Below are 25,036 nucleotides of genomic sequence, written 5' to 3' on the forward strand. Positions count from 1 at the left end.
CTTGACGACACCACCTACCGGAAGTTACGCCCCATCAGCAAACAGCCTCCCCGGATATATGGTCTACCCAAGATCCACAAGCTGGGGACACCCTTAAGACCCATCGTCCCAATTGGGGTGGTGACCAGCTCCCTAGGTGTGCTCGGCTACTGCTGACGACTCCACATGGGAGAGTCTCACGTCGCGCGGAGTTCCTCTGTGGGCAGCACATCGACAGCCATGAGGTGTTGATCTCTTTCAACGTCATATCTTTGTTTACCAACGTCCTCATAGATGGCGCTTCCTGTGTGGCCCTTCGTCGCCTGGAGGAAGACCCTGAGTTGCCTGACCGGAAATCGCTCTCCCCTGCCGAGATCGTCTCCCTACTAGAGTTTGTCCTGCGTTCCACGTATTTCCTGTACGATGGAGTGTGCTACGAACACACAGACAGGGCAGCCATGGGTAGTTCGGTGTCAGTAGTTATTGCCAATCTGTACATGGAATCGTTCGAGGAAGAAGCCCTGCAGAGTTGCCCACCCGACTGCCGTCCTACCCTGTGGAAGCAGTACGTCGATGACACCTTTGTCATTGCACCACGGGATCAAGCCAGCCGTCTACTCAACCACCTGAACAGCCTCAAGCCCAGCATCCAGTTCACCATCGAGAGTGAGCAAGACAACAGCATCGCATTCCTGGACACCATGGTCCACAGGGAACCCGACGGCAGCCTGACCAGCACCGTGTATCGCAAGCCTACCCACACTGACCAGTACCTGGCTTTGACTCACACCACTCAGTGTCCGTCAAGAGTGGCGTGGCCAAGTGCCTACATGACCGCGCCTCACGCCTAGTCACCATACCCCACCACACAGCCGCCGACATACCCCACCACACAGCCGCCGAAAGACGCCGAATCACCACTGCCCTCACGGTGAGCGGGTATCCAACGTCCTTCATCCAGCAGTCATCAAGACCCAAGACCAGCACCGAAGTGGAGCGACAGGAGTACAAGGCTTCCACCGTTCTTCTGTTTGTGGACGGTATCTCCGGACGGCTGAAGAGGATCCTGAAGGACCACGGTGTCCGCACCGTGTTCCGATCATCCACCACCTTGAGGAACCAACTCGTGCATCCTAAGGATCCCATCCCACCCAGAAGACACTGAGGAGTGGTCTACAGGATACCATGCAGTGACTGTGACAAAGGTATACATCGGCGAAACTGGCAGACCAATCGGCGAGAGAATCAAGGAGCACCAGCGCAACGTGAGACTCTCCCTTGTGGAGTCGTCAGCGGTAGCTGAGCACACCTGGGGAGCTGGTCACCACCATAATTGGGCCGACATGCAGTGCGTGGACAAAGACCAGCATTGGTACACAAGACGCGTCAAGGAGGCCATCCACATCCGCCTGAATGGACACAACATCAACAGGGACAGCGGCATCGACATCCCCAGGTTCTGGCTCCCCACCATCCGCCAACACAACCACCGGAGCACCAGAGCGCAACGGAGCCACACCGAGGACACGCCCCCTAACGCCCATGGAGTGGAGCATGCGACACACGCTGAGGTCACCCGTACTGCGTCCGCAATACACAATAGTGGCACGCGTACGACGCGGTCCAGCAGTATATAGCGGACTCTACAGCATCTAGACTTCAGTTGCCTGATGAAGGCTAGCAGCACCAGCAGCCGAAACGTCGTTACAAGCAACACGACACCGCGAGTCATCGATTATCTTTTTCCTGTATAGGTTCTTTTCTTTTATTTTCAGGTGTCCTTATTTTATCACTGGGATCAAATTCTACCCCAAGCTCTCCACAAAGCCAACTCTTCTTGTACAAGTGTACACATTGAAGTTCCAAGACAACCATATGATGACTGGATGAGTCTACGCGTATTTCTGAAAATCTTAAAAGAGATTTATTCCAATGTCTGTTCCGGTTTGCTTTAGCACCCTACATTTATGTGGCGTTCATAGACTACATGTATAAAGCTGGATTACTACTGCCCCCCCCACATGGAAATCTCGCGTAATGTCAATGTATTGCCCATATTATGCCTATGTACTGCTGTCCAATCTGGGCCCCAGGTTAATCCCATGTAATGCCCATACTACTAACCCCGGACCCCACGTTATTAACCCCTTCGCGCTGCGAAGCAGCAAGAGCCGCGCCCTGAGCCAAGTCTAGTAACCGGGAAGCGGCTGCAGCCACATACCATACCTGTAACTTTTATTCAGCGTACACCTGTAATTATTGGGACCTTTGCAATGAATGGAAATCTGGGGCAACCTAGAGTTCGATGATCCCCTGATACTTGGTAATTTTTTTTTCATCGAAACACCCCTTTGTCTTTGCTTGAATACCCAAGGTAATCTCTGAGGAGCAGAGCTCCAGGCAGTGGACAGGGCTTATGCAACGCATTTTTTGAGGGCCCAGAGCGTGATGAATGCAGGCCATTGACATGGTGCGCGCGCCATTGTTTTCGGCCCTGCTGGGTAGGGAACACATGGGCAGCACAGCAGTACCACGCACTCGGGGTATAGACGGGCCATTGCTCAGTGTAATTGGTTATTTGTTTCATCGGAAAGCTGCTTTTTCTGTGGTGCTGGGTATATAGTTGCCTAACACGATGTCTTCCAGCGACGAGGAAACTTTGACCGCGACTAGTGGTCCAGATTTCATGTCGGAATCTGAACATAGTTCAGAAAATGTAACTAGTGACAGCGATTCTAACGGGCAACCACCATTAGCGAGGCCTGCCAAGGTCAAGACTTCGTCCATTCAATGGACGGCTGATGACAACTTTCCCGCCGACACGGCTTTCAAGGCACAGTGGGTGTTCAAGTACAAGAACTGGACAAGAACAGCACTCCTCTCGAAATCTTTGAGCTGTTTTTCACCCCAGAGCTGACATTGCACATTGCCAAAGAGACCAACCGCTATGCCGCTGAACACCCAAAAAGTCAACCAGAAGCAAGCCCAAGTAACATGCGAAGCTGGTTCGACACAACACCAGACGAAATGTCAGTGTTCCTGTCCATGATGATAGTCATGGGACTGATTCCGAAACCCGACTTGAAGTCCTACGGGACGAGAGACTCAATACTTCAGACTCCGTTTTTTCCTGCAACCATGCCTCGCGACAGATTTATGGACTTGCTGGCCTATCTGCATTTCGTCGATAACAGCCAAGTAGACAGATAAGAAAACATTTTGCTGTAGAAATTCCCCCAAATGGAAAACGAGCTACATTATACAAATGGTGTGATGTTTGCTCTAGAAATGGCAAAAGAAAAGAGACCAAAGTGATGTGTGAAATTTGCGAAGTGCCACTTTGCGCTGTTCCTTGTTTCAAGGAATATTACCCTTGAATAATTGCTTATTTGTGCAAAGTTTCCTGTATTCCAAGACATCATAAATGAAATAGTACATGAAATTTTCTGATGCTGGTTCTAATAAAGGTAAAAGAAAAGTGACAAAATTGATGTGTGAAATTAGCCAAGTTCCACTTTTTGCTGCTCCTTGTTTCAAGGTTTATCACACTTGAATCAATTGCTTATTTATGTAAAGTTTCTTGTATTCCAAGAAATAGTACATGAATTTTGAAGCAAATCCTGCAAGGTTTATTATACTTGAACCAATTACTTATTCATGTACAATTTTGGCAAACTTTTTCACAAGAATTTTCTCCTGTGTCAAGACATCGTGTAATGCAACTACTCTCCATTTTCTTTCCTTTTTTGGCTAAGTTTTTTACAACAGTTTCCACTTATTTGACAACATGGTGTAATGCAACTACTCTCTTTTTTTTGCTAAGTTTTTACTAGAAGGTTCCTTTTTTTTTAATAAAATTGAAAAAAGATAAAATGATTGTAAATATGAGAAAAGAGAGAGAGAAAAAAAAAGAAATGACAAGTCGTCAAGAGAAGAAGAAAAGTGAGAAATTTGTCTTTTTTTTGTGTCTGTTTATTTTATAATTATGGGGAGGATTAGTTTGGAAAGATAGTTTTCATGGGAAGGTTCAAATTTAGAAGGGGCTGTTTATATGGGAAGGGGATTTGAATAGAACTTGCAAAAAAAAACCAACTTAGAAATGTTTAAGACAATTGTGACAGGTCACTTTTGTGTGTTATTTGTATAGCGCCCTCAGTTGGCTGTGCTCAGTCAACCATTCAGTGTGAGTTCATTTAGAGACCCCCTCTGGGCACTTGCAAGTTCATTTAGTGACCCCCTCTAGGCACCTTTGTAGTATATTGCCCTTTGTTTCATAACACACTGAGTCTTCAGCCAGTAAGCACCGTCCAGAGTCATCCTTTAGCTGCCACATAGCCAACAAGTGCCATGATGCCTGTCCCCGCAATTTAGTCCAGTTCATCTTTTGTATTCTATCCAAGTTTGACTGGGGTAAGTGTACTTTCTTATATTCTTATTGTGTATTTAGTGTCCATCTTATACTGTATAATTAGTGTCTTTAACTTAACTGAAAGTTTTATTATTTTCCTTAGCTCGATTGACTTTTCTTTAAGTTTAGTTAGAAACTCCCTGGCTGCCTTAACTTAAATTATCTAGTTCTTTGATAGTTTTCAGCGATCTGGGGACAGCCAGGAACGTCTTTGTTGTATTTTAAGGCATTGAAGATCAATAGTGAACATGAGTGCTTTTAAGATGGCATTTTGTGTAACATTTATGTGAGCTCTGTTTGCTGCATTTTCTATTTTTACATTTTACTTTTGAATCACTTTTTAAATAATTTACTGAAATCCACGAGAGGCAAAGTTAAAGCCATTTTGAGAGTGGCAGGATCAGTTTTTTCTTTTCTTTTTTATAATGATTTCTTTCTTCCTTTACGTATTTTGACTATACCATTGTGGTTTAGTGATTTCTTGAAGTTATCCATTTGGTGCATGTGTAAGGCACACTGCCCATGTGGCACATGGCACAGGAAGTCTTTAATCCTCAAGTTGCCGCATATTCAATGATGTGTAAATAGTCTTGCTATCCTTTAGTGCAGCAAGGAGGAAGTCAGCCACCACTGTTTATTGCCCCTTACTAGGAAGCCCATTGTTCCTGCTTAGTTAAGCACTGTGGGAAGACTTAGTGGCAGTGCATGTAGGCTGGATAGACTGGTGTGCCAGTCACCGTGTGATTTGTTTTTGTTGCTTATTACTGGCATACTGTAAAAGCATATACGTGCCCTGTGCGTCTGAGCCTAGTGCATCATGTTGTGTTTAAAGGAACTGCAGATTTTTTTATAACTTTAATATGTGTTTGATTGTTCTTTGCCAGAATGGTACATCCATTGGTTTAGTACTTATCTTGCATTATTTTGTTTCTCGTTTCAGGGTTTTTCTTGTTTTGGTTTTAGCTTTCTGCACCATTAAAGATTTGGAAAGAAACCAGACCATGCGTCAATGGCCTTGACTTTCCCCTGTGTCACACAATTATGAGCTCAGGTGGCTTGTGTCTGGTTTAGAGCCATGCTTCCAGAACACACAGAACTGGGAAATAACTGGGTCTCCATCCTGCAGTCGGCCCAGTTCCTCTGGAGTATATCCTGGCAGGGCAGCCATTGCAGATTGAGCCTCTACTGCAATGACCGAATGAGTGATGACACGAGTTGCCCTAACGGCTGCCTCTGTAATCTCCCGGAGTGATGTCGAGTTGGTCACATCTGACAGGGTCTCCTTGGCATACAGTCTGGCGACTCAAAGCATCGGTATTTGCATTTGATCTACCAGAGTGGTACCGGATTGGGAAGTCAAACTGGGCAAGCTGGCTCACCCACCTTATCTCTCCTGCGGCGAGTTTGGCCGACTTGAGATATGATAATGGGTTGTTGTCGATAAAGACTGTGCATTCAGCTCCAAGGAGATAATCATGGAACTTCTCGCCAACCGTTCATTTGATGATGTATTTTTGCGTTGGGAGATTTAATTTATATAACAGGTTTTGCCCTTACCCAATGTATATTAATAAGCACTGTATGCTCAGTGCTTGTCCAAGAGCTCGCCAAAAAAAACTCACAAGCTTACTTGGGTGGGACTTGAACCCACGACCTCCTGCTTACTAGTGCAGATGTCTTAAGCACTCGACCACCGAGCTTGCTGGGGTCGGCTGGCTGGTCCGAGTCAAGTGAAGCAGTGGGTACTGCGAACTATTTCCAAGATGTACATGTATTATGCTCCATCCTGATTTGACATGCCTTTGAATAAAATCCACCAATCTAAAACCATTGAACAATATACGCAAGTTGATCACTGGATTGTGCTGAACATATAGGACTTACATAATCACTGTTAATCGTCTTTTCCATCATTTGGACATAAGGTCACCATACCAAAATGTTCAAAGCGGCCATTTGTAGAGTTCAAGTTTCTTGGGATATGTCAGTGCAAATTTAGAGCTAATTTGAGTGAGCTCTCTTCCCCTGACATCACCGTCCAGACTTAGCACAGAAAGTGCAGACAAAAACTTGCAATTGAGAATGTTTTGTAATACGTATACCTTTGCCTAACAGACCCAGTTCCAGCACTTCATCCATCCAGCTTCTAAACCCAGCTGCCCGCTGCGGTACGTGTAGTTATTGGGCTTGGTGCACCCTTGCTAAAGATCATTGTGATCATGCCTATTCGGTGTGTCAACTCCTTCTGCAATTTCTTGTGCCAGTGCATGAATTTGGTTTCAGTTCAGCTTTTTGGGGATTACCTTGGAATCCTCTGATCAAGCAAAATCCATTAAGAACTCAATTGGTGTAATTTCAGGTCTGGGAAGTCCCAAGAGGTCCTGAGAAAACACAATCCATGTGTTGACGCGAGACCGCGCAAATGGTTAATACATGCATGGACGATTTTGTGTTGAGTATAAAAATTGGTTATGGTCTTCAACATGAAATCTTCGAGTTCATGCCCCCCCAATATTTTGCATGACTTTTTTCACAACGTTCCAGCCAAGTTATCAAGATATCATGTAATAAGACTGTCCGACAATGTTCACATCTACCGATCGCGCACAGGTCAGCTGATCCCACAAAGTACGGACATGCGCAGACGCTTAGGCAAAACAGCACTTGTATGTATGTACAAAGTCAATGGGTTTCAAAAAGTGTACAAAGTCGATGAGAGAAATTAAATCTTCAAAATTATATAATAAATCTAATTATGATGTCAAAGTGACGTCATGCTCTTAGGTTCATCTATGCTGCATGGTCTTTGCTTGTACTAAGTTTCCTTTGTGAAGTGGTCAAAGTCTACGCCATTCTGACTGTTTAAAAAACATGTACAAAACCTATAGGGAAAATTAAATACTCAAAATTCAATAAAAAATCAGATTAAGACGTCATCACGACGCCATGATTACCGGCATATCTATATTGATGGTCTTTGCTTCTACCAAGTTTCATTTTCTGAAGTGATCAAAGTCTATGCCATTCTTGCAGTTGAAAAATGTGTAAAAAACATATGGGGAAAAATTAAATGTTCAAAATTCTGTAATAAATCGAATAATAACGTCATGATTCTGCATACATCCGCAGGTGGTAGTCTAACAATGTGCCGGGTTTGAAGTAAATCGGCCCAAAATTAGGACCAAAAGTGGTGTGCAGAATGACCCCATGTTATGTCAATAGCAAAAATTTGAAAAAGAAGACCGAAAAAGCTAAAAAAAAAATAAAGAACAAAAGCAATGCCTTTTTCGCAAGTTGCGAAAAAGCCAAATATACCATCCCAGCAGAATCAACATTCATACATTCATAAATCCCCCAGCGCGATGTGGTTAATAAGTGGAAGTTCCCTGTGACCCTCAGAAATGGAGACAAACCACTTCAAGTTGAATTTGCAGTATTAAAATGGTATCTGAACGTTAAGATCATTTTAACTCTATGACCGACCCCTGTGGTGAGCAACCATTTCAATGTTTGCAGGTTTAGCAAAAATGCTGGCTGAGCGTAACCTCATCTTGCCACATAATCATTGTGATGCTTGTCCTTGTAAATTAACCCACATCTGTTTTTGTATCGTGCCATTGTTTAAGCACCAAGTTCTCAGCCTACATGTAAAATGTTTCTCTTTGAAAATCTTTGGCCACTGGAAAAGAAAATGTTTCCATCACATGAACTAGGGTTACTTGTTGGCTTGTACTTAGACAACAAGAATTCACCAAAGGAAAGTAACTTTAGGGCACCAAAATATCAAAAATTCAGCAGTTTTTGAGCACAATTTAAAAAACATGGAGTTTGCCTCTTGGAATGGCACAATGGCTTCCCCTTGAATATGTTAATATGCTAATTTGCAGTAGCATAAAAAGCCAAAGAGGCACCAAAAACTCTCTCAAGTAGCAAAACAAAAATAAAATTGAATTGGACCCTTCAATAAAACTCAATGGAATCAAACATTTAGGTTTGCAATTACTCAACTTTTCTTTTACACTATCAAACAATATTCTTTTTTAGGCTTACCGCTTAGAAATTCCACTTGTTTTCTGTATACTCTGGTCACACCGAACATAAGCTGTGAAGACAGGTAAAGTGAGAGACGTGGGCGAGCTCCATGAGGTTTAAGTGGCTGACCCTCAAGGCAAATGTACTTCAAGATATCATCACTAAAAAATTGAACAAAATACATATGTATTATAATACTTCGGTGAGTTGTCCTGTTACAAGCTGGTGCAATATAGACAAAGAAGCAAACAAACGCATTTTACATTCAAGTGTCAGCAGCATCCAACAATTAGTTTACTCTGAAAACATGATTTGTCAAAAATAAGCAGCTTTTGACAGAGTTTGTTGACGCGGTTACGCCTGACCTTTTCAATTATGAAATTAAAGGAACGTACGAAGAATTACGTGCAGAACCAGATATGAATAGCTTTAATTATTGTCAGGAAATGGAAAAATGTAAATTTTTTGTGTGGGTTATCTTGCATTTCTTATTCTGCTTCCCTCATTCCCGGGATATTTTCCAATCTTATGCAACCTAAACGGCACTATCTGTAGTATGCAATGGTGGAGGTCATGATGTTCACCCCACTTGCAAATCCAGTCCATTGTTTTAGGGGAACTTTCCAACAGTCCTGACCATTTTTTTTTAGAAACAGAATGTCAGTTTTCATTGTTTGGGAGAATCATCAAACTGGAGGTTGCAGGTTGTTGGAGCCTTGGAGAAAATCTGCTGATCCTGCTGATTAGCAGAGTTACACAATGAACCTTCGAAGATTTGACCAATGGGGAAGTTTATATGCAAATCAAACTTTAAGGAAGGTTTGGTCAAACTTGCAAGTGACCAATCACATTCTTGATGGAAATGTCCATCAAGAGACTGTAACAGGCATTTAAGGGCCTACGCCAGGGTCAGAATTCAGTCTGCACCACCACCCAGCAGACCACTGGTCAAAAGCCCAACACTCGAGTCCACACAGTAGTCATATGGGGTGAGTTGCTGTCCTTGGAATATTTTCTAGTAATCCACCTGTGTGTAACTTCATTTTAAATTTATTTTGATTACTTAGTATTAGAGACTGTATTACTTCTAATGTTGATGGACTTGTATTGTTAGCTTGTTTTTATGATCAATCACAATCATGGCATTCACATCAAGTTATTTTACAGTGTACTCTTCTCCATTTGTTCCGATTATCCCCTTGTTTGGCACACTCGATTCAACAATGTCCTCGTTTGTAATTAAGGATGATGTTTGTACACATTGTAAGGAGAAATTTCTGTTCTATTGTATACAACGTCACAAAATCCTAAATACAGGTTTAAAAATATATAGATACAACTTTGGCATTGTTTAGAAGAAATCATACTCTCGATTGTCTGCCGCATTTAATAAAAGTTTCCTATAATGCCTTTTGCAAGTTGCAATTGTCGTCATTCGACAAAGAGATCTGATTTGGTTCCAGAGAAGGGGTCCCAGGTATCAAACAGTGGAAAGGTGAATAGACGTTGTGACGCTATCAAGATGAAGCTTATTTGAAAACCTGGTGTTATAATTGTGAATATCAGTGTTCCTTGCAAAAGAGATTTAATATTCAGAGGCAGTATTCCCTTTTCAAACTTAAACATTAAATCACACAAGTGATATTTGTAAAGGTCGTAAATAGATAAGGTATTAAATTTGACAAATAGCGGGCCTGAGTGATCTTGAACGCAAGAACCATTTATAAGCCTTAACGATTTCTTCCAAATTACAAATAATTTCTCAAGGCAAGTTTTATGAGTATTTCCCCAAGCTAGTATACCATATTGAGGATGAGACAGAGATAAGGTATTATAAATGGAAAGCAAAATATGAGAGGGGACAAACTGGATAATCTTTCTAAGAATAGCAAGATTTCGAGAAAGAAGTGTAAGAATTTTCTGGCAGTGATGTTTCTAAGTTAATTTATCATCAATTATTTATAAGCAGGGAAAACCAGGTTGAAGTGTGCACCCCTTTACAATTTAACAAGTGCATAATTAAATACAGCTCACTCCTCACAGCATCATGTGTATACACTGGCAAACTATGGGAGTAATACTGCATGCTTCACTGATAGACTTAAGTGGGTAGTGCTTTCTTATGGGAGTAATTTTGTGCAGGTTTAGCCAGCCTAGGGAGTTTAGCCAATCAGATGTCTAGTTCCTTGACCAATGGATGATCAAGGTCAAGATGGCTTCAGCCAATGCATAAGACTGTAGGATGGTAGCTAGCAATGTTGGGCCTAGACCAATAGTAGTAAGGGTTTCTTGAGCAGATTAGGGAAAAGTTGGCAGGAAAAACTCCATGTGCTCACTTATGTCTCAGCCTTCAACAAGACAGTACGTGTACTTTAATTTGAGTAATAAATTAAAATAAGTATTGCGGGCATAATTTGATAATCATGACACCCGCTTACATTATTTATTTGTTTACCAGATTACGCCTTTTATTATCTGCCAATCAGCGAGAATTAATTTATTTCCAGCTAAGAAAGCAAAAGGGTTTCGCATGCTGTACGAAAATACAAATATCCTCACTTTAGACAATACATATATTCAAAAATGATGAGAAAACCCCAGGGATTCTACATGTATTTCACAAAAAAAAAAATTATGAATTAACAACGAAAATAAATAAAGGGCCTATCTTGAAGATGATCTATGCATTGAAGTTGGGGATGGCTTGTCTTGGCTTGACTTGGCACGTACCTGTGCAGCTTGCAGTTGAAGGACTTTCAGTTCAAGGGACGTGAATGGATGCCGAAGATCATGGGCCAAGTACAGATGATGTGCACGGCTCAAATGTACAGTCTCTCATTCCCCGGCTTGACTAAATCAGGTGTGGGAATGGAATTCATGTGACTCTGGTCCAAGCCACTCACTGTCCAGCATTTATGCTGCTCAATAGGCTCACTGAAGTCACTCTAGTGATGTCTTTGCTTAGAGCAGGACAGGGACGACTTTGTAAGTACGGCAGATTCATTGAAAGGAGAGGTCACAGAGACAATAGTCTCTGATCAGTCCAGTAGCCAAGTCAAGTACTAGCTGTACTAAGTAAAGTAGTTGTATGGATTATCGAAAGTGAAAGTCCCTTTAAAATGCTACACTGCGTGTAAGGTTGTCATGGTTACCACTGCTGGTCAATGTCCTCGTCTACCTGAGAACTGTTTGTGGGTGTGTGTGGGTTGGTTCACACAGAAATGACTAAGGTGCTACAAGGACAGTACACCAAGACCGGTGTTTTAATTCAGGAATTATAAGGTTACAACTGTTGCGGTCAAACTTTGGAACTCTTGAGTTTGGGGAATTTGAATGACTCATAATCAGAAGGTAAAACTTACATGTAATTAAGATTAAACATTAAAATTTCAAGTCCTGAGCAATCAAATCGATTTAGAGCAAACGATTAAACACCCGGATATGAGAAATGAAATAAAGAAAAACTAACTACTGAATATATGCAACTATGGTAAAAACTAATTAAAGGCGAATCAAGTCAAAGGATTGAAACTTATCAAATAATAAAACACAGAAGAATGTTGCAAATTCACAAACTTAATTTGCACAGGAGGAAAACATACCTCTCTTCACTTTAGTCAAGAGAATGTGATTGTTCAATGCTAGGAGTACTATATCATGAAAACGTAAGGATGATATTATTATACAAGTAATCCTAGAAGTCAGTTCTTTCTAAATTAGGTTTTAATTAGTTCAGGCTAGTTGCCAGAGGTCTTTTTACATGAGAATGGTAAGCTTCCAAATGAATGGAAACTCATACAGGAAGTTAAATTCATTCAGTGTTCAGGGACCATGAAGTCAGAATGTTTGGACAAATCGTGGAAGATATCGCAAAAGAAATGGTGTTTGTATTTGGAAACAACAGAACCTTAAAGAGATGACAACATGGATAGAACTTGGTCTAAGGAACAGACACTTCAATCTAGGCATAAATGCAAGACAAAAGTATCATTAAAACTCACCTAGAGCAGAACAGGGATGAATTTGCAAGTGTGGCAGATTCAGTGAAAGGAGAGGTCACAGAGACAACAGGACAATCTCTGATCAGTCCAGTAGCCAAGTCAAGTGGAAGGTCACTGGCCACTGAATTTATCCGCTCCTCCTCAAGGACTCCTGTGGTTGGTTGCAAGTTCTGCTACCAACCTGCCCACACGCGCTGCCAAGCAACCCACACATTTCTAAGCAATTGGACGACCTAACTCTGAGGGAGTTAGAATTTCAAAAAAATGGGGAGCACAAAGTTCATCCTATTACATAAGGTTCAGTATTTCTTCTTTTTTTGTCTCATTTTGGCAAGAACAGTCGCATTTCTGTCAATGTTAACTTTCAGTTCCTCATTTGTGACTGTTCAGTGTGAGGGGTACTACCTCACTCCTTCTCGAGTCCAATTCCAGCAAAAATAGTGGCATTTCTGCCATTTCTGGCTGGGAGTTACTCAGTTGCGACTGGTCAGAGTGAAGTGTAATGCTACTGCACACTTTTTAGACTTTCCCTTCTGGAAAAATGGCCCTGCGCTGTTGGCCTTGCAAATTCCTCCTGGAATCCAATGCTGGCAAGAACACTTGCATTTCTCTCATCTTAACTTGGAGTTACTCAGTAGCAACTGTGTACTGCGGCACACACTTTGGACTTTCCATTCTGAACTCTTAAGCCTGCCCATCTGTGAGGACAAGATGCCGCAGCCCAAGCAGAAGCCTCTGCCTCCAGCAAAATTCCATGATGGTCCCGCTGCCATGCCTACTGTCACATGTCCACCCGTCACATGAGGGCGCAAGACACTCTAACCATCATGGCGGAATAAAGCAAGGGACAGTGTAGCTGTGCGTGTGTGTTCTCATTCCTTAGGCCACATGCTAACATGGTGGCAGCGGTAAACAACTGAATTCTAAATCCAGGACACATTCCTAAGTAATCACTGATCATTCTTACCGAACTTCTGGCATGATATTTCGTCAGAAATAAGCCGTTTTTCACTGATTGTTTTGGAATGATCAACCATGTGTGCAGCGTGACTGAACATGTACATGCCACACCGCGTGCGGCAGCAATAGACCCGAAGCAACATAGCGGCACGACTCCATTGTCCCTGCATGAGCCAAGATGTGTTCCAGATGTGCATGGACCAGTTTCTCAAGTCATGTCCTGGCACGATCGGCATCGCCGATGACATTGTGGTGTATGGTGCAACAAAAGACGAGCATGATTGCAATCTCCATCACTTGATGAAGGCAGCCAGCCAGTATGGGTTGATATTCAACAGCGCAAAATGTGCGATCAAAACCCTGAGCATTAAGTTTTTTGGCATGATCTACAACAAGCATGGTGTGCGTCCTGACCCAGACAAGGTTGCAGCCATCAAACAGATGAGCCCCCAACAAGACAGGACAACACTCCAAGAATTCCTTGGCATGGTCACGTATCTCAGTCCCTTCATACCCCACCTGTCTCAATAAACAGCTAACCTCGGAGGGCTACTGAAGAGAGATGTTGACTTCGTCTGGTCTCCTTCACACCAGATGGCATTTGAGAAGGTCAAAGATTTCATCTGCACCAAGACAATACTTACCTACTTTGATCCCTCGAAAGAAACCACCATCCAGGTTGATTCATGGAGCAGAGGTATAGGAGCAGCCCTGACCCAAGATGGCAGAGCAGTCGCCTCTGCATCAAAATCTCTGAGCGAGACAGAACAGAGGTAGGCCACCATAGAGCGTGAACTCCTTGCGGTTGTGTTTGGGTGTGAGAGATTCCATACCTATGTTTACGGCAGTAGTTTTAACATTGAGAGCGACCACAAGCCCTTGGAGATGATTCAGCGGAAATCACTGAAGTAAGCCCCTCCGTGACTTCAACGTATGCTTCTTCGTCTCCAACCCTATGACATCAAGGTTGTCTACCATCCTGGTAAAGAGATGTTACTACCAGACACCCTATCCCGTATTCCGGTCCCAGATGACCACCACATTGACCTTGACCTACATGTGACATTTGTCAGATTTACCCAACCCAGGCTGCACATATTGCAACAACACACAGCCTCAGACATGACCCTCGCAAACCTGAAGGATGTCATCGTTAGTGGATGGCCAGGATGACGACACGACTTATCCAAAGTTCTCCATCCTTATTGGCCCTTCCGAGACAAGTTAGCTGGAGAAGATGGCCTGGTTGTCAAAGGTGAGTCCGTTGTGATCCCTGCCACACAGCAGCAGCATGTGCAGCATTCCCAGCTCCACGAAGGCCACCAAGGTAGCAAGAAGACTAAGCTCCGAGCAAAAGACTGCGTCTACTGGGTTGGTATAACAAGTGACATTGAATCAGTAGTCAAGAACTGCCAAACTTGTCAGCGTTTCCAAAAAGCACAACCTTGGGTAACTCTACTTCAACACACTATCCCTACTCGACCATGGCAAGTTGTAGGCACAGACCTGTTCTGCTTTGAAAGTGAGAATTTTCTCATCATAGCTGACTACTATTCAAAGTTCCTGTTAATCTGAAAGCTTCCAGTCCCTTGTACCATTGACAATGCACAACACTATGATTCCTCTGAATCCAGGCATTTCTTTGAAACCTGGGGTTTCGACCACATCACTTCTTCACCCCACTACCCCGGTCCAACGGTTTCATCAAAAGAGCCATACAAACTGTGAAGAAGACATTGACGAAAGCCCAATCCAGTGGTGGTGACATGCAGATGGCATTGCTATGCATCTGTACAACACTAGTTGACCATAAGATCCCTAGCCCGGCACAACTCCTGTACAACAGGAAAGTTCGTGGCAACCTCCCTGCGAGACTCAAGAATACTCTACCCTCGCGAGACGAGATCCAAGATCATCTCCATCAGCCCCAAGTGAGCCAGAAACAGTATCAGTGACCTAGAGCCAGTCAAGAAAACAGTGACCTTCGCTCTTGACCTCCCAAGCCGTCAAGTACCATCATCTGATTCACCAAATGCAAGTCCAGCAGAGACAACTCAGACACCTACTACCCAGGCGACAACAGAGCAACCCTACAAGACTCGCTCTTGAAGCCGAACAGACTGTCACTGTGAACTCTAGTGTCTCCTTCAGAATTTCCACCAATTAGTCTCCTTCAAATTTCCAGTCTCCTTCAGATTTCAAATTATTTCCCTAGCATAACACTTTAATTTAAATTCATTTGACTCAGGTCACCCACCTAACAGCAAAAAACCGAATCAGAACAAAACATCAGTTTTTGCAGAATTCTGGCACATTTTATTTTTTCTTAAATTTCGTTTTTTTCCATTGGATCACCATCATTATCTCCTAATTTTTATTTTTTACCAGTTTAAAGAGTAAAAGAACAGTTCCTTATAATTTTCCAAATATCCATACTGCTACTTTTTTTTTCTTTTAACAAAGAAGTCATTTTTTGTTACAGTGGATGCCTGTCGTTTATTTAGTTGTTTATTTTTCTTTCAACATTTTGTTAAGTTTTACTTTTTTCTCTAAGAAAGAGGGATGTCACATCTCCACCTGTCACATGAGGGCGCCAGACACTCTAACCATCATGGTGGAATAAAGCAAGTGACAGTGTAGCTGTGCGTGTGTGTTCTCATTCCTAAGGCCACACACTAACACTTACTACACCTCCAAGGAAACGGACATGAAGCTTGAAACCCTGCACAGGTTAGCAAGTAGCCCTGGAACTGATGGAGCCTGCAACAGCTCCAGCCGGAGGACAGTTTACCCTGCGGAAGGACTCTCACAGTGGTAGCGGTGAATGTACTTCAGTACCTATTACTAATGGCCCTGATTTCAATTTTGATAGCACATCCACCAGTGCTAATATGCCTAGTATTACTAGCCCAACTTTGAGCGTGTCAGACACTGTGACAAAGGTGGGAGCCCCCACCCCACCTTCGCTACTTGGTTCTTCCACCCCTCTAGGGTATCTCGTACTACTTTCAAGGCAAAGATATGGAACGATTCTTATATAGATTTTGTTCTTCTGTATGATGTGGGTGCGGCTGTCCTCAGTAAAACCGATGACGTAGAATTCAGACTGGTGGTGGAGGGCAACCAAATGGTTGCCTGTAAGACCTCTTCCATACGTAACAAGAAACTTGATTCTGTAGACAAGTGGGCATCTGCTTTCAATACTTTCACGGCGATCCATGTGATGTGTCACCCTAAACACACAACAGAGCTACTTAAGTATGCAGAAACGGTACGTCTGGCAGGCTGTCAGTTTCCAGGTTTCGGTTGGCAAAATTACGATGAACAATTTTGTCTGCACCAAAAACATGATCCATCTCGTTCATGGGGGTAATTGATACTAAGTTGTGGCTGACGGTCGCTGCAGCCGTTACAGTCTCCTCCATGGTTGGTGGAGCACACACATTGCAGCGCCTACCTAATGATAAGGTTTCTAACATGTCATCAAAGGGGGTGTGTTTTGCATTCAACGGGATGCATGGCTGCCTTTTCTGCACCTGCAAATACTCACACAAATGTAGTTGATGTTCCCGCACTTGCCATGGCGCTTACACGTGTAGAGTAAGTGCTGCATTGCCTTCAGGAACCCATACTCGTGGCGCAAGGATGGCCAACCTAGAAAATCTGCATCAGGTGACGTGAATCAAAACACGCGCAAACAGGGCCAAGCCAAGGTACATCAGGTCAAGGGTCCAAAGTACCCTTTACGAGTTCAACTTCTTTTCATTCCCCCAACACCAATTAACACTTGTGTTCTGCAGAAGTGGCTGAAGGGTTATCCAAATGGGGAAGATGCTATTTTTGAGACAGGGTTTTCATCTGGTTTTGCTTTGCAATACAATGGCCCTAGATGTAGCCGTCAAGGCTGACTGCCTTTCATCTGCTGCAGCCAGACCAGACGTGGTGAAAGAGAATCATGCAAAAGAAACTAGCTTGAATAAAATTGCTGGTCCATTTGAAGTTCCTCCTTTCGCCACCTTGTAATGCTGCCCTATTGGGCTAGTACCTAAGCATGAGCCACATTCATGGGTACAGTGCACTAATTCAAGCCCCATTGAAAACAGTGTAAGATCAGCACTGTTCAGGGCCCAATAACATGCACGCCAACATCCCTGAGATTTCTGAAACACAAATGAAATTCTTGTCTGGTCACTAATCTTTCAATTTCTTTTCAATTTTTTGTTGGTTAACCAATTACATTTTTAATTATTCCCACAAAACAAATTCACCCCCCAAAAAGTGATTTTCCGAAATCTGATTGCAGCCATTTTTAGAGTGGCAACCCTCAACTTTCTCGGGCACTTAGGACCATTTTTCAACCATAGTTTTTAGCCATTCTGCTCTCATATGAAAGCTCAGAGACCAGGGAGTTGATCCTGGCAAGGATGTACACAATCTCACCATTTTGGGGCCCAAACAATCTCCTTGTTCAAAAGATACTGTGGGGGGTACTTTTAATGCTAATTAGCAGGCCAGAAATTCTCACTTGAATTAGTGGTCTGCACCCTCATGGCGCCTCATTCATCATCTCTTTTTCCTTTGGGGAGTCTATAAATGACTTCATTGACAAAGTTGTATGCAAAGTTAATTATACATCATTTGATGAGGTGGTCGATTTGGCAATGCAAGTCGGACCTGGGGCATGGCTAGCAAAATCTGACATCAACTCCGCCTTTCGGTTGCTCCGTTTCCCCTAAGAATTATGATTAGGTGGGTTTTACTTTTATGGTAAATACTATTATGAGAAGTGAAGCTGGTGATTATGATACGAATTCGGTCTTTTCATTTCTGGGCTACACATAAAGACCACTTACCATATACTTAAGAGCCAGGGTCTGCCTTCTTTCACCGTGTTCGCTCGAGCGTGGGCCGAGAATAATAGCTGAAAAGCGGGCTGAGGATCTCAATTTTTACGGCGTGTTTTAACGCGTCCTGGCGTGAAGGGGTTAAGTTGTCCTTAATACTTGTATATGAAGTGGTTTCATCCTGCAAACATGATGTCATATAGGTTGAAGGAAGAATTATATAAGTGACTAAAATACATGTACCTGTACATGTATTTATGAAATTTCTTGTATTATCTTTCTGCAGATCCCTTGCAGATCACCAAGTATTGACTGTTATTTTTTTTAATATCTAAGAAATAATTCACCTGTAAAAAATAATTCAATCTTCTTGTACATAACCCCATACACATTGGAACAGAAATAAAACCACATACATATATCTGTGCCAGGATCCTTGTGCCGCCACGTTCCTGTTCATTTTTCTTGTGTTTGTTACCAAATGGGGTTTAAACGTTAGCCTACGTGCATTATCAAACAGGCGGCAATTCGGTATCTGCAGGCACCACTTGAAGTTCTTTCTGATGAAACTCCATTTAGGCCTGTTTAACAAGTAATACAACGTTGGCCCTGTTTTCTGCTTACGCTTGTTGACCCTTTTATACCGACTCATAAGCTTTCAATTTGATAAACGTTGACACTCCAAATTGGATCAGTCGCCCTTCTAAAGGTGCCACCTTCTTGCTCACCTGAGTAATATAGGTACCTAAGGACCGCATGTGAAGATAATTCAATTTTCTCTTTTTTTGGGGGGACTGGTGCAGTAGGTGCTTGTTTTATGTGGTCTATTTAACAGCTGATGTAGGTTCTTTGTCAATCAACCTGGTCTTTTCTTCATTTAGCACTTTTATAACCTGTGGCAATCGTTCTACCCATTCCACGTTTCTCGTACTGACATTTAACATTTCTTACACGTACTGATGCCCAAACAGCCGTTTGGCTAAAGTCCTATCGAACCTTTTGACGATTCCCTGGGATCTATGTATGCCGGGTTCACCTACTTGAATTTCTATCTTGTTTTAGTAAACAGCTTTTTAAACTTGCCTTTAAATTCCGCCCCTGCATCACATTGGGCAAATTTAGGCCAAGTCAAAGGTGACCCTTTATAAATCCGTTTAATAGCTTCTGACGCTGCTCGGCCGTTTTACTGGTCAACGGTTCAGCCTCTTTAAATGTTGAACCCACGTCGACGACAGTTACCGCATATTATAAGTTTTACAGTTTACCCGATCCCAGGGTAGGTATCCTGGGGCAGGTAAATAAATTTGCCAAATGGCCTGTTTCTTTAGCCAATTTCATATAACTGATTTATCCGCGTCCATCTTTTCGTGTAACTGGTCAACAGCACTTTCACCGCGCCAGTAATCCTGTGGACTGTAGAACAACCTTGAAAATTTGTTGTCCATTTTAAATAAAGTTAACTATACTGATACATCAAAAACTGACCAATGTGGTTCCCCCAACATTCCACACCGATTCACAAATTTTCTGATCTTCGGAAGGCATGTAGAAATCCGAAAACTTGGGCTCGGGTGGTAAAGGTATCACATTTTTATCGGTCAATTCCAAATAAGCATGTAACGCTTCGTCCACGTTGACAAATGTCTTGACTCATGCGTCTGTTTAAGAAATCCAACATGAACTTGCTGTGTTTCCTAGTCTTGCTTCGCTTGTGCCAGTTGTTCCAAAGCTAGGTCGTGCCGTTTGCATTCCTCGTCGACTTTTATATTTTTAGGTAAACTGCTGAATAAAAAATTGAAGCCCATAAATGCCAATGTGTTTACTTAGCTCCTCCTACCATCATTAAAGCACTTGCCATTTTTAAAATAAATAAATTAAAAGATGGATCAAATTAAAGATCAATTGGCCAACATCAGTGGTGATCAAACAAACATCAAATCTATGCCAGGCGATATGCGAGCCTACATTGATCACAACTCTGACATGGAGATCCAAAACGTGTTCGCAGAAATGAGACACAAAACGTTTCACAAGCATGATCTATTGGGTAAGCACGAGGACTTGTTTTTTGCAGCGGGTGTATCTCTGATCGCGATTTCATTTATGTTTGTAATTTGGAAGTAAACCGGTTAAAATATAAAATTGTCTATTATAAAACAAAATATCAAGTCAATACACTAAAAAACAGAACCCGAGTTGCAGGCTTAAATTTCCACGTGCTATCAAGGCGAAGGACGCGAAGTCATATGCTAAACATCAAATTTCCTGCATTGGGTATAGACGATGTTGTCGTGCCCGGTACCACAAAATTAGTGTTTAAACTCGAGCTAGACAGAGCACTGGATGACAATTGAACCATTTACAACAACCTGGCACGTAACCCTAAAAAAAATTTCAGAACTTAATGTTAGTTTACAGGGCAATAAAACTGTCAGTGATTGAGATGCAGACGTCTTTCACAACTTGAAGGACAACTGGCTATCCCTAACATGGAGTAAAAACAGGGCTTACTTTGGCCTCGAATGCGAAAACGTGGCTAAGTTGCGATTGGGCGCAGCAGACGCGGTGGCATCAGCAAACGACGGTAAAGACAAAGTGATCGCCGACGCTCATAAGAACCGATACGTGATTCCGTTGGACGTACCGTTGTTAACATACCCGGACCGTTTTTTATCCCTCAGGTTTTAAAGAGCCGTTGACTTATCAGCTGACTTTTAATTCACACGATAAAGTGGTTAAAAGTACAGACACGGTTGCGGAATATTCCATTTTGGATTTAGGCGTGAGGTCAAAATACAGACGGTTGGTGTTAATCCCCCTTCATTCCGTTCGTGTTTTAGTGTTAGACAGTTCAACGGTTTGAAAAGAACCGTCTATCCTGGACTGTCTAGCTTCACGAGCAACCCTGACAACAATGGAGTTTGTAGCTGCACAGCCATAGTTGTAAACAAAAGATCCTATTCAGGGAGAACTTCACTGGCCCCGGTCAGCCTTCCTGGGCTGGCCGTGAGGATTAGTGGTTGACACCTTGTGATAGGAAGACGCAAAATCAACTGGATTCCAGGCTACAGACATTTATCTAGCTACAGATACGTTTTGAGTGGGTATTTCATGACAAAAAGGCATCGCCCCAAGATAATTGTCCATGTTTAAGCAATTTTTAGACTGGAAAATAAATGCGTTTATATGGGAGTGACGGGGAATGCCAAACACGGTTGCCTCATTTTACCGCCTAATCTATTGTCTAGGAAAGGAAATATTCACATAGACGCAATATGAATTTATTTGGAACTTCTGTCACGTGTACCATATTCTTTGAAGGTAATAAAAAAAACTTAAACTCCGCATCAAATAGTGCTGCAAGTATGTGTCAAGGTTTGGTTCGGTTCAGACAGGGCTTGGACATTTTTTGCCGAACTTCGGATCGGTTGGGGTTTGGACATGTACACACATGTACAAATACAATGCACACTGAGACATCAAAAGGCTGGCTACGATCGTGCTGCAAAGGCCTATAAAGTATTTCTACGTATAAAATTATGAATCTGCTATATATCCCGATCCGCGAGCAACTTTGGTTTAAATACCTTTTTTATAAACGTTTTCCCCAGAGTTTGTTTATGAGTACATTCCATATAAAGTTATCATCGAGGATGTGAAAGTTTCTGACCGTGTTTTGCCGACCAGAAGCAGTTGTGTTCGAACTACGCTTGACTCAACAAAACGATCGTAAGATTTGTGCAAATAGAAAAAAAAACAGCATGCTCAATTAGGACTTTCCTCCAGTACAGAATACAAGATTAAAATCAAATTTCGAGCAAATTGTGTTTTGCATTCCATTTACGAGACCATTGGCCTAATATGGAACGTCATTACCTTAATATGGAACGTAAGGGCATGGCTATCGGAGATTGGCAAATAAAATAATAAATCTGAATATACATGAGTACGATTGGATGTAGTGAGAATTTAGAAATGTTATGCAGTGACACGGCCGTACGTTGCGTGTTGTTGGTTGCTTTCTGAGTGATTCTCACCACATGCTTTTTACAACCATCTCATGATGTGGGCCATTGTAAGTTTCAGTATGTTCACGCACGTGTGGATCACGCCGTACAACTCGTTATCCATTTTTCGTTGTGTTTGTTTCTTATTAAGTTTTCTTGTATTTCTGTATGTTTTCCCGCGTGCCATCAATAAAATGCCTTATTAAAGCCGTACATCCGAACCGAACAATTTGGTTCGGTTCAAAAGTGCCTTGTTTGAATTTTTTTTGTCTCGGTTCGGTGGTTCGCCGGTAACACTAGATTAAATTGTGTTTATTGTTTTAATTTACTGTGCATTTAAGTTAAATAGGTAAAGTCAAACATCAGAGATAAGTATAAAACCCGACATGTTTGTTTTTCCAACAAAACTTTTGTGCAGCCACAAAGTATTCAAAGAGTACAAAAGAATTGTATGTACAGACCTGAAAAGACTGGGTCTGGAAACCGACAGCGCAACACAACTACTCAATACACGTGTTTTATCAGGAAATTAAAACAGTCTGCCAATCTAAATCCTCCTGTGGAGCTGCAAAGTAAAGAGCTATTGTTATGACTAATCCACCAGACCGCAGAAGTCTATGACGCCGTAATGCTATGAGCTGTCCATTGTTTACTGGAAGCTGCAGAGTGCAAGGTGTACTCGACCGCAACAGTTTGGCCAGCCTCGCTGAAGCGTTCGTCTGTTCGATGTTGACCGTCCGTGGGGTCAAAGCGTTGAACGCTTTCAAAAGCGTTTGTATTTTGACCTCACGCCTTAACGTTAAAGTACAAGGTCATCACTAATTGAGACCTGGCACAGAGTTTGAGGCAAAAACATAAGGGAAATTGTGTACTACCTGTTGGACCGCATTTGCTCGTGGAAGAAGCAGCTAGTTAATAAATCGGACACATTGTGGAACATCAGCATTGATCAGACAATTAAAAGCTTAAAGGCATTTTGATCTTGTTCAAAGATCCATCATTCTGAACAACGTTCACAAAAAAATGACGTTTGAGACATAAAATACGATTCATGATGAAAATCTAATGCTCAGAGTTAATTTTAATTTTATTTTCAGCAGAGTTATCTCCTAAATAACCGGTAAAATGAAAATTACACATGGAATTTTCGAGCACTACATGTGACAGCATTTTCAGCATTCTCGAACGTCATGCAGTTTTTGTCAAAATTCTCGAACGTCATCAAAATTCTGTCAAATATGGTGTTCACAATGAACATATTGTACTCATTATAAATTTTTGATGCAGCCAAACTTGAAGATAATTTTTGGTGGGCGAAAGATACAAGACCTGGCAAATATGTTGGTATAGTGAGAGTGATTATTAACGGTAAGAGAATGAAGAGAGCCAAACTTTTCTCATCATTTTCCATCAATTTTGTACTTTTTTTTCATGGCTTATATTTTTAAAGTTATTTCTTAGGTGTTTTAAAATACACCAGTCGAAATATATACTGAATTCTCCTTCTTGTTGAGAGAAGTTTTGAAATCCAGTCCTCTGGTGTAAACACTTCAACGTAAAACTTTAAATGAATTCAACTCCATTTGATTTGCACTGGTAGCCAACCAAATGTCCACCATAAGTACACATTATACCTCATTATTCCCATATAATCATTTTTATAAATCTGAAGGTGCTAATTTGTTTTTTACATGATCAAAGTCACTCTTTTAGAAGTTTTGAAAAATGACTTCCGGAGTTGCATTTTGGTCCATTTTATGAAGAACATGCCCTATCCTTCATGGCCGCACACACTCCCTGTTTTACACTGCCCTCTGTCTGTGGGCACAAGTGGAACAAACCTTCCAATTTACCGCATATTTCAGGCTGTGGTCTTGACTTTCAATTGCTCTGCATAGCAACACTGCAGTATACCAATGCACTGGGCCAATTCCCGGAACAAATGAGGAATTATGCAACAACACACAATGGGGCTCTACACTGAGTGGGCAGTGTGCCTGCAATACTCAAGCATCAATGAAGTTGCTTGTTTGACTAGACTTACCACAAGACAGTCATTCTACAGGGTTTATACACATTCAGAAAAAAAAGGTATGAAGATTTTTGAAAACTGAAAATATTGAAAAACCGCCCAGCAGTGCATACTGCAAATACAAAATGCACCCGGCAGCAAGTGGTTGAAATCATCATGACACAGGAGAGAACAGATGAACAAATCTGCTACATGGGCAAGGCCAGGAATTGAACCCAGGAACACAGTCCTGAGAACTGATCAAGTGCTTAAATTTAAAGCATAAGCTAGCCATGCCAGCAAGCGCTGTAAGTATGTCATTGTACTGGTTATGTTTGGTTTAACTAACAGTACACGTGTATTTGAATGTATAAATAGAAACAAACAAAACAGTAAGTTACCATGTTTCAAGTCTTACCATGTTTTAGAAATGCTTACTGTGCAGTAATCTCGTCTTGATAGAGACACAGGTGTACATTTTGTAGCTGCAAGCCTTGAAGGAGAAAAAAAAATCTTAGCTTAATAATGAGAATGGGCAGAACATTTTACTCTAAGTTTCAATGTGCTTAAATATTTCATAGCTTGTGGGACAGAAGTGCAAAGTTGGTGAAAACGTGCAATGTCATGCACTGGAACTCATCTCACAGTAGTTCATGCTGAGTGAAGTTATCAAAATAGCATGCAATGGGACCCCATGTGTATGCCATGGGACTGGCAAAAAAATAATGTTGTTTGAAGTGATCACCACGGGACATTTTGTGGATACCATGGGAACACCATGAGGCTTTTATGAT

The 25,036-nt window shown here is 42.0% G+C and overlaps 1 protein-coding gene and 1 long non-coding RNA gene across 10 annotated transcripts in view; one reads left to right on the forward strand and one right to left on the reverse strand.

Moving 5' to 3' along the window:
* Positions 1-25,036, reverse strand: part of LOC110982507 (meiotic recombination protein REC8 homolog) — a 388,761-nt gene that overhangs the window by 345,116 nt on the left and 18,609 nt on the right. For all 9 annotated transcript variants that reach the window (XR_015427552.1, XM_087145215.1, XM_087145210.1 and 6 more), the window contains exons 2-3: positions 24,661-24,735; positions 8,438-8,580 (exon numbers count right to left, since the gene is read on the reverse strand). Coding sequence is in view for 8 of the 9 variants with exons in the window: in XM_087145215.1 (XP_087001341.1) it covers positions 8,438-8,580; positions 24,661-24,735 (218 nt within the window). In the remaining variant the exon portion in view is untranslated. The remainder of the gene's footprint in view (positions 1-8,437; positions 8,581-24,660; positions 24,736-25,036) is intronic.
* Positions 4,141-5,386, forward strand: LOC147796967 (uncharacterized). The gene is made up of 2 exons (XR_015427555.1): positions 4,141-4,389; positions 5,328-5,386. It is a non-coding gene; the product is annotated as an uncharacterized LOC147796967 (long non-coding RNA).

This window comes from Acanthaster planci, linkage group LG13 (genome assembly GCF_054643075.1).
Source record: "Acanthaster planci isolate LZ-2023a linkage group LG13, COTS_SCS, whole genome shotgun sequence".
Classification (NCBI taxonomy): Eukaryota; Metazoa; Echinodermata; class Asteroidea; order Valvatida; family Acanthasteridae; genus Acanthaster; species Acanthaster planci.